Source organism: Toxorhynchites rutilus, chromosome 2, assembly GCF_029784135.1.
Source record: "Toxorhynchites rutilus septentrionalis strain SRP chromosome 2, ASM2978413v1, whole genome shotgun sequence".
Classification (NCBI taxonomy): domain Eukaryota; kingdom Metazoa; phylum Arthropoda; class Insecta; order Diptera; family Culicidae; genus Toxorhynchites; species Toxorhynchites rutilus.
This window is the reverse complement of record NC_073745.1, coordinates 225,438,796-225,447,699: the sequence shown is the minus strand read 5'-3', so window position 1 is coordinate 225,447,699 and position 8,904 is coordinate 225,438,796. Positions and strand designations below refer to the sequence as shown.

The 8,904-nt window shown below is 38.7% G+C and overlaps 1 protein-coding gene across 1 annotated transcript; it reads right to left on the bottom strand.

The window, feature by feature from the left end:
• Nucleotides 1-2,421: 2,421 nt before the first annotated feature.
• On the bottom strand, nucleotides 2,422-4,545 carry LOC129768642 (fez family zinc finger protein 2-like). The gene is made up of 5 exons (XM_055770411.1): nucleotides 4,218-4,545; nucleotides 3,371-4,158; nucleotides 3,110-3,317; nucleotides 2,740-3,051; nucleotides 2,422-2,669 (listed from the first exon to the last, which is right to left on the bottom strand). Exons 1-5 carry the CDS (start codon nucleotides 4,371-4,373, stop codon nucleotides 2,532-2,534), a joined length of 1,602 nt encoding a protein of 533 aa, XP_055626386.1. The 5' UTR covers nucleotides 4,374-4,545; the 3' UTR covers nucleotides 2,422-2,531.
• Nucleotides 4,546-8,904: the final 4,359 nt, after the last annotated feature.

The window sequence follows — 8,904 nt, the reverse complement described above, 5'->3', positions numbered from 1 at the left end:
AGCAGTGATGTCAGATTTTCGATAGATAAATTCGTTTTCGAGGGGACATACATTCACGGGTGAGATAAGGAAATTAGGGTAAATGATCGTAGTTTGTCCAATTTGGGGTGCTTTCACGAAACCAAGGCGCCTAGAAGTATATCCTAAGGTGGGCCAACTTGCTAAAACCACTCTTCAGCCATCTTGGAAGTCTACTGTGTTTTGTTTGTAAACAAAACACAATACGCTAGTGCCGTAGCTCGCTCGTGATCAGTCTGTCTCTTTCACGCTACAAGCAAATAATTCCCCTTCTGCTTTCTTCCGTACTGTTTTCATATACCGCTCCCCTAATAGACTTAGTGACGAAACGGCCTCACCTAGTACCTTAGACCCGTCTTGCGGCCGAGTTGCTATACCTGTTCGCGTCGAATAGCTTGACATTTCATTGACAACACCTGGCAATTATGGATCAGTAGGTCTGTGCCAAAGAGAAGAAAAGAAAAAAAAATTCTGCCATACAAATGAAACACAAATTTCTACATTACTCGAGAATTAATCAAACAAATGAAACGAAATTTGGCATGTGGAGGTTTTAGGGTGCAATAAATGATTCTATGGTGATTAGATACTCTTCCCCCCTCTTAGGGGGGCTGCCATACAATGAAACACAAATTTCTGCATTACTCGAGAATTAATCAAGCAAACGAAACCAAATTTGGCATGTGGAGGTTTTATGGGAAAGAAACATTCCTAAGGTGGTCCGACACTCCTCGTCTCTCTCTAAGGCTAGGCGCAAATTGAGAAGCGTATAGCGCTCGTAAGCGAACGCGAGACTACCAACACGACTCAAACGTGCCACAAACGTAGCGTGGTGGAGCGCATATTGAGTCGCAGTTTGGTGTAAATAACATGCCACTCGCATACAATGACTGATTAACACAGAGTTGCGCGATATATTTATTTACTAACACAATCACCCGACCAGTACAGCCATACAGTGTCAAACCCACGGCGCTATATGATTGTTCACCAACACAACTACCACAACCGGCATGACCAGCACGAGAAACTGTGGTTCAGCCACAGCGTCGCGCGAGTCGTGTCTCACGAGCGCTCCACCATCTCGCGTCATCTGGCCAATTTGCGCCCTTCTATCTGTTTTCATTAGCCACAAAAACAGGCGCTATATCGCGCCAAGTTACTCGCGCTATATGCGTCTCAATTTGCGCCTTGCCTAAGGGTAGGCTCCCATACAAATGAAACACAAATTTCTGCATAACTCGAAAACTATCAAGCAAATGGAGCCAAATTTGGCATGTGAAGATTTTAGGAGGCACGGAACGTTTCTATGGTGAATAGACACTCCTTCTAATGGCGGGTTTACATTAGGGAGATCTATAGCTATAGATGGATTTATTCACCCGAAAATAGATGTAAACGGGTGAGAATATATACGATACATTTCTCCGAGGTATAAATGTATAGGATGAATAGAATAAATTCATGCATACGTAAACGCTGGTGAATTTCTTACTGGTGAGAAATCACTGAAGTTGGATGCAGTTCTACTTCAGGTGAATAAATTCACCAAAAATATGAATGTATTCATTATATAAGTTCGCGCTAGTGTAAACAGTTGATGCGATTTCTGTAAATCTCATCATATTTCTTCACACGAATATATCACTAGTCTAAACCCACCCTAAGGGGAGAAGAGGGGATTTATTCCATGTAACGCAGAAACATGTTATTTGCAACTGGTTGAATAATCTTGAATGAGAATTGTGTCTGAAAATAATCTGATATTATAATGATGAGTTTTGGTAGAAGTACTAGGAATTTTATAGTAAAAGGTAAATTAAAGGGGTCGATTAGAAGACCAATCAATGAACAGTTCTGCGATTGGACTCATGATTTTGTGCTTAGTAAGAAACGTGAAGGTATTGATAAAAAAACGCCCAAAAAACAAATTTTGGGCGAAACGAAGTTTGCCGGATCAGCTAGTGGTAATATAAAAATACAAGTTTATTTCGATAAAATCACGTAAATTTGTCAAATCACAACATCAAGAAGGTTGTAATGCATGCGTCTACAATTTCTTTGCACCAAAACAGCCGCTTTACAGTAAGTAAACCACAATATTTTGATTTCATAATCATTAGCAAAATGCTCAGAAGCAAGCATCAATGGGATACACTATTTTCAAATTATATTTTTCAACAAAAGAAAAATGTTTCGCATGGCATCAAGTACCAAAATCGACCAAGAAGAGATTTCTGATATTGAAAATCATATTAGGGCCAGATATGTTTTCTAAACTAATGAAAAACTAACTCATATTACCATAACAGGTACTATTGCGATGATAGGTACTTTTACCCTTTTTTAATTAAAACAATATATGGATGTCATCTATGGTAGTAAATTAAGGAAACATGTTAATATATTCTAGTAGAAATATAGTTAAGAGTTTGGCTCCTTTAAACCTGTAAGCCTGTAAAAATAAACGGATTAATAAAAAAATCTACGGTAGTATTAAATATTTGGTTTTGTTAAATATATGCATGAGTAACCTCATCTTTCAGTTTGAAATGCAAGGGTGAAACCCCACAACATGTCTTCCTATGAATATTTTTAAGTTTTCTAGAAATGAATACTTTTTCACAGTTGGAACACCGTTCTTCTTGTTTCTGAAAAAAAAACAAAATGGTTGCATATATTGTAATACATGTATGGGATTTTGACTATCAAATTACTTACACGTTCGGCACGAATTTTAGCAAGAAGCTTATTTTCTGCTGGTCTAACGCGAACGTTTGTTTTTTCACCATGTACCAAAAACATATGCTTATTGTAGAAAGTATGGAACTTGAAATCACGGCCACAGCAAACATAATCTTCTCGATATGAAATACATAAATGCGTGTCAAAATCGTCCTGACTCAGGTAGGCCACCAGACATACTGCACATTCCAACTCCTTCGGATTCGCATGATAATTCATGTGCTCCTCTAGATTATCGTTGGAAGGGAACGATTTGAGGCATATACTGCATAGAAAATATGTTTGGATCTATAAAAAAATAACATGTATTGTATATCCTAATTTATCCATTAGAAATGAAGCCTACATTATGAACACGCTCTACATGCATTCGAAGTTTGTCTTTCCTGCCGTAAGACATATCACAATGATCACAATTGTAGCGTACTTTCATATGAACAGTTTCTTTATGCCGGTGAAGGTGCATCGTTGTTTTGAAAGCCATATCGCAGTGTGGACATTTATAGTTTCGAACGTTTGAATGAGATTTGAGGTGTCGTTTCAAACAAACAGAACTAAAATAGAGAAAAAGTCAGCCTCATTCCAACAGAAAAATATTGCTACATACTTTCTAAATCCCAAACCACAAATATCACACTTCACATATTCGCCAGCGACATGAACTAAGCCAAGGTGAAGTTTGTGTTCCTGGGAGGTATGAAAACTGGAAGGACAGTATTCACAATCAAATCTAGTCTCTCCCCGATGGCGTCTAACGTGAACATCCAATGAGTATTTATTTTTCAGAACAATTCCGCAAATATCACATACGCAACAGTGATGCACTTCGTTTTTGTGTCGCACCAGCAGATCTCTCGACTCAATAGTATATTGGCAATCACCAATCTTACAGAGCCACTCATTTTGTGTTTTTTGTTCAGTGTGGTTTAGGTCACAACTTATTGACTCTTCAGACTTGGAATTCTTATCCGATGATTTATCATTATCAAACTCCAAATATTCGATTTCGATATCATATGGATGATCAGGAGACAGTTCGGCATTCGATTGTAATATCTCAACTTCCAATATTTGATTATTGTCTTCGCTATTGAAGTCAGTTTCTTCGTTGTCTAGCAATTCTTGCTTTATGTGATTCTTCGTACAACTTTCTTCTAAATCCTTCCAACAAAGCTGGTCGTTGCTTATTAGGTTTAGTTCTCTAAAAAGTGTTCCCATGTATACATGATGATCATTGAATAGTGTCCTTAACGGATCGATGTTCCCTAGTTTCATTTGAAGATAAGCTATTTGAAAACTCCGGAGGAATTTCACTCTTCGTTTCAGTTTGTATGCCAATAAGAAATCCTTTTCACACTGTTCACACACAGCCGCAGGTAATGCTGTGCTCAATTCCTATTTATACAAAGAATATTTAGAAGCAAATTCTGAATCATGAATAATGTGATACGCACCGTTGGAATTGCAAAACTAAATTCTTCCAACATATCACTTAATTGCAGGTCAAACTCGGGCTGTGTACCATCAATAGGAATCATTTCTGGGGCAGGTCGAATTCGAAGGCATAAGCAGCAGACGTCAGGGAAATGACCCAAACTATTTGTTATCATCTTCGGGATATCACGATTTTCGTCTATATATCAATCATACGAAGTGGTATAACAGTTATTTGAATTTAAACAGTTATGTTGCAAAATTGAATACAAAAACTATTTTCGCAACTAATAATTTTGGATTATCTGTGAATTGTTACATTTGTAGATAGTCTGTTTCAAAAATTATTCATGGTGTTTACAAACATCTCATTCGGCAAATGTCACATGAATACACACAAATTTCATTTATGAGGTTAAAACAATTTTTTACTTACAAGAAAATAGAAGAGAATTTGGATATGTTTCGAATTGGAGAAGAGACTTAACGAACGGAATCCACCTTTTTTTTTTAATTCTACGATTTGTTATTCTACTTAGGGTGCTCATACACTGTTTGACCGAAGCCAAATATTTGACTCTTTTTGACAGATAAAATTTGGTTACCTTGAATGTTTCAGTAGATTTTTTTCCATGTTTGATGTTTGATATTGTTTACTACTGTTGAAAATTAAAGAGTGGCAAACAAAATAGTGTTTCTACAAATATCAAATCAAACCTTATCTGTCAAAAAATATCAAATATTTGACCTCCGGGCAAACAGTGTACGGCCACCTTTATTGTTGTATTTTTTCAGCACCATGCACTTGCTGTATCCGGGGCGTGTGGTGACGTGTTGAACAAAGGTGTTATGCGGAGAGCGGGCTTCAACATGCGGGCATGATTTTCAGCAAGTTTAGTCAGATTATTTGCTTCGCCGACGACGTGGACATAACCGGAAGAACGCATGCGACGGTAGCCGACTTGTATACCCGACTGAAACACGAAGCAGGGTTGATTGGGCTTGGGATCAATGCGTCTAAGACTAAATACATGCTAGCAGGAGGGACTGATCAAAACAGAACTCATTTTGGTAGTATTGTTGTGATCGACGAGCTCGAGGCGGTAGAGGAATTCATCTATCTTGGCTTGTTGATGACAATTGACAACAACAACAGCCGTGAAATTCGAAGACCCGTAGTCAATTGAAGTCGCGTCTTCTATAGGCTTCGCAAATCCCTAAGCTCTAACAAACTCCGACTCCGTACGAAGTGTACCATGTACAAATCCCTAATTCACCCGGTTGTTCTATATGGGTATGAAGTATGGACGATGTTCGAAAAGGACTCACAAGCACCTGGTGTTTTCGATCGCCGAGTACTAAATAGAACAATATACGATGGTGCACAAGAAAACGGGGTATGGAGAAGGAGAATGAACCACGAACTGGTGCTACTCTACGGCAAACCCAGCATCCAGAAAATCGCCAAGGCTGGACGAGTGCGATGGGCAGGGCGTGTTGCAAGATTGCCGGAAAGCAGCCCTGCGGAGATGGTGTTCGCATCGAATCCAGTAGGAACAAGAAGGAGAAGCGAGTTGGTTGGACAAAGTGGGGCAGGACTTGGCAAGAATCGGTTTAGCCGGGAGTTGGAGAACTGCAGCTATGAACCGAGTGCATTGGAACAAGGTTGTGAATCAGATCCAATCTCTACAAGGGTTGTGGCATCATTGTAAATAAATAAAAAAAGATATTGGGCTTCATCTATCTCTTTACGTTATACACAAATGATTTGGATACCAATAACAATCGACTATTTCTCCTGAATCCGTCATCTCTCAACGGCTGAATCTATGGAGATTCCAAAACGCCTATAACCTCGTTTTTTCCGATATAGTTTTGGCCTGTTATGCACAATTTGCTAGTATTGTCGTATCGGTTTTATTTGACTGATAACATGTTCTGCGGAATGTATAATCAAGGGAGCGATAACCATCACAATTCCTCCAGTAAATTTATGTACTTTCGAGCTCGAAATTAGATAGCTGAGATCAATTTAATTTCTCACCTCAAATGAACATAACGTCGTAAACAAGGATGGAAAACAAGGGAGCATGATGCGATTTACGATTAATCGCAAACTGCACAGATCGCAATCTGTACAAACTGCGACTTACGATAAATCCTCTCTCATCATAACAAAACGATTTTCTCTTGGTCACTCTGAGTTGACCAAAGCATTGCTAGACTGGATCTAGTGCGAATAATTGAGCTACCCTCCTCCCTCGTTTCGTTTACAACTCGTAACAAGAATTTGCTCCATGGAAATGAATATCTCTATAGCGTACGATTTACGATTCTCGCTCTCTCGTCTGGACGTTCAACTTTCCTCTCCGAGCGCGTTTACTTCGTTGAAACTGAAGTAATAAAAAATGCGATACAGCAGATAGGACGACTTCAATGTTTAATTTTCCACAGAGGATTTCTCATATGGTGTTTAAATTCATCTACAAGAGAATCTTTGGTGATTGTTTTTATACTACAAACAATAATCCCCCTCAAATCACTAACTTTATGAGTTCATGTGAACGCGTTATTGGCCAAGGCTATGACGACATCGAGCACGTGGTCTTGCGAGGTATATTTTTCCGCCAGCCCAAATACAGAAAACTCCTTTCAGCCCGAGAAAACTGGTGGTTAGAAAAGAACTTAATTACCTTGAATTAATCAAAAAGTAGATTAGCGCAAATATGTCAACACCAATTGCGTTTTTTTCGCGTAAGCACGTAAATATTTACTCATAAAATTGAAGGATTGTAGAACTCTACATAATTTGTATGCAGATTATGGATTGCATTACCGTGCCAAAATTCCAATAACCGGTTAATCGGTAATTAAAATTTCATTACCGATAAAACCGGCAAATTATCGGTAAAAAAATACTTTAAAATAAACCATTTCCTCGATGTAACGGCTTTTATTGATAATGATTAGTTCACAAGAAAACATTTTGCAAGTTTTTGCTACTTAGTTTGTTGGTTAAAGTAGTACTTAAGGACACAAATAATGTTAATTTTGTCGTCTTCTAAACTAGATCGGATCCCATCAACAAAATTTCAAGAAGTGGAAAACGCGCGAAGAGCATCGAATGTTATTTGTCATGTAAATATTTGCCTCTGATGCCCTCTGTACGAAAACTTTTGTCTGGGGGTTTTCATCAATCTGTTTATAGACGTAGAGCTTGGTTTAGACGTTGATATCTTTGATTGCTGCAATCATCGTTCAAGTTTTTCCTAGATGCTCAACTGTTCTGCAGGTTCTGCATCGTCCAGTGGAAGCGCTTCACTGCCACGAGCAGAATGTTTATTTATATACGCGAACAAATCTGCATATTTGAAACGTTTTTCTGTAATCCTTTCAACCAGGGCTTCAAGCAGCTGCTTCGAAATATCTGATGGTTCCTCCGATAGCTGTGCTAACATAAATTGCAATTCGACGTCAGCTTCATAAAGGGAATCGTTCTTCCGGTACAGCAGTTCAACAGCGACCAGAACTGATTCGAGGGCGTCAACCTATTCCTTTATCGCTGTCATTTCCTCATCGTTGAAGCTCATCCTGTGTTTCGTTTTCAGATCGAGCAATGATTTTTAAACTGATGTTCGGAGGAAGTAGAATCGGCGCAACACTGCAAGTTGTGTTTTGACGTAGGACTACGTCTTACATCAAGGGTGCCAAATCAGAAAACAGGTCACGTTTTTATGAAATAAAGTTAACGTTAATAACTATTTTGACTGCGAACTGATTTTAACGATTTACATACCAATCGAATCGGAAATTTTCTAAGATTTGTTTGATATGCTATACATTACAATCCCATAGTCTGTATATGGTTTAAATTGATGAAAATTTGAAGCACTCTCATTTCCCGATACATTTGTTCTGTCCATTTGTGTGCTTTCCCGAACAGAGCTGTTAATAACGGGCAACTTATGCAGCCGCTAGAATAGAAACAACGAAGGCTAGCATATAAGTATTGCATCTCCTCTGAGGAAAATTCTTAGAACCTTTCTGTGACCGAAACAACAAATGTCGCTTATTCTGCTTATTTATGTTTCCCCTCGAGCTGTGAACGCTAGCGAATATTTCACCATTGGTATTTGCTCTAGTGCGCATCGGCTCTGTTTTGATTCAACAAGCTCCTAGCTTTGTTGAGGGTTTTGATCGAGAGTCGAGAAAAGATTTTTCATAAACGGTCATTTTCGCGATGTTTCATTTTTATCGCTGCAATTGTGTGCATCTGTTAGACGCGTGTTTGATGCTTGTTGAATGACGATGCACTGAATATGCCTCTCATTAAATACAAGGCGCCTAGAAGTATATCCTAAGGTGGGACAACTTGCTAAAACCACCCTTCAGCCATCTTGGAAGTCTACTGTGTTTTGTTTGTAAACAAAACACAATACGCTAGTGCCGAAGCTCGCTCGTGATCAGTCTGTCTCTTTCACGCTACAGGCACATAATTCCCCTTCTGCTTTCTTCTGTACTATTTTCATATACCGCTCTCCTAACCAACTTAGTGACGAAACGGCTTCACCTTAGGATATACTTCTAGGCGCCTTGATTAAATACTCAGTGCAATGCGTGCATTGATATAAAGTAACAAATTGCGACATACGACCAATTAGTGTATTGTTCTCGCAAAGGCAAGAAAGAATCGTTGCTTCTCGAAAT

Bases quoted from the DNA above. Each gene is read 5' to 3' on its own strand.
- LOC129768642 (XM_055770411.1), bottom strand. From the start codon at position 4,373: ATGATAACAAATAGTTTGGGTCATTTCCCTGACGTCTGCTGCTTATGC. The intron at 3,052-3,109 runs GTAGGCTTCATT...ATTTTTTTATAG, and splicing joins ATGTAGAGCGTGTTCATAAT to ATCCAAACATATTTTCTATG. The intron at 2,670-2,739 runs GTAAGTAATTTG...TTTTTTTTTCAG, and splicing joins CTAAAATTCGTGCCGAACGT to AAACAAGAAGAACGGTGTTC.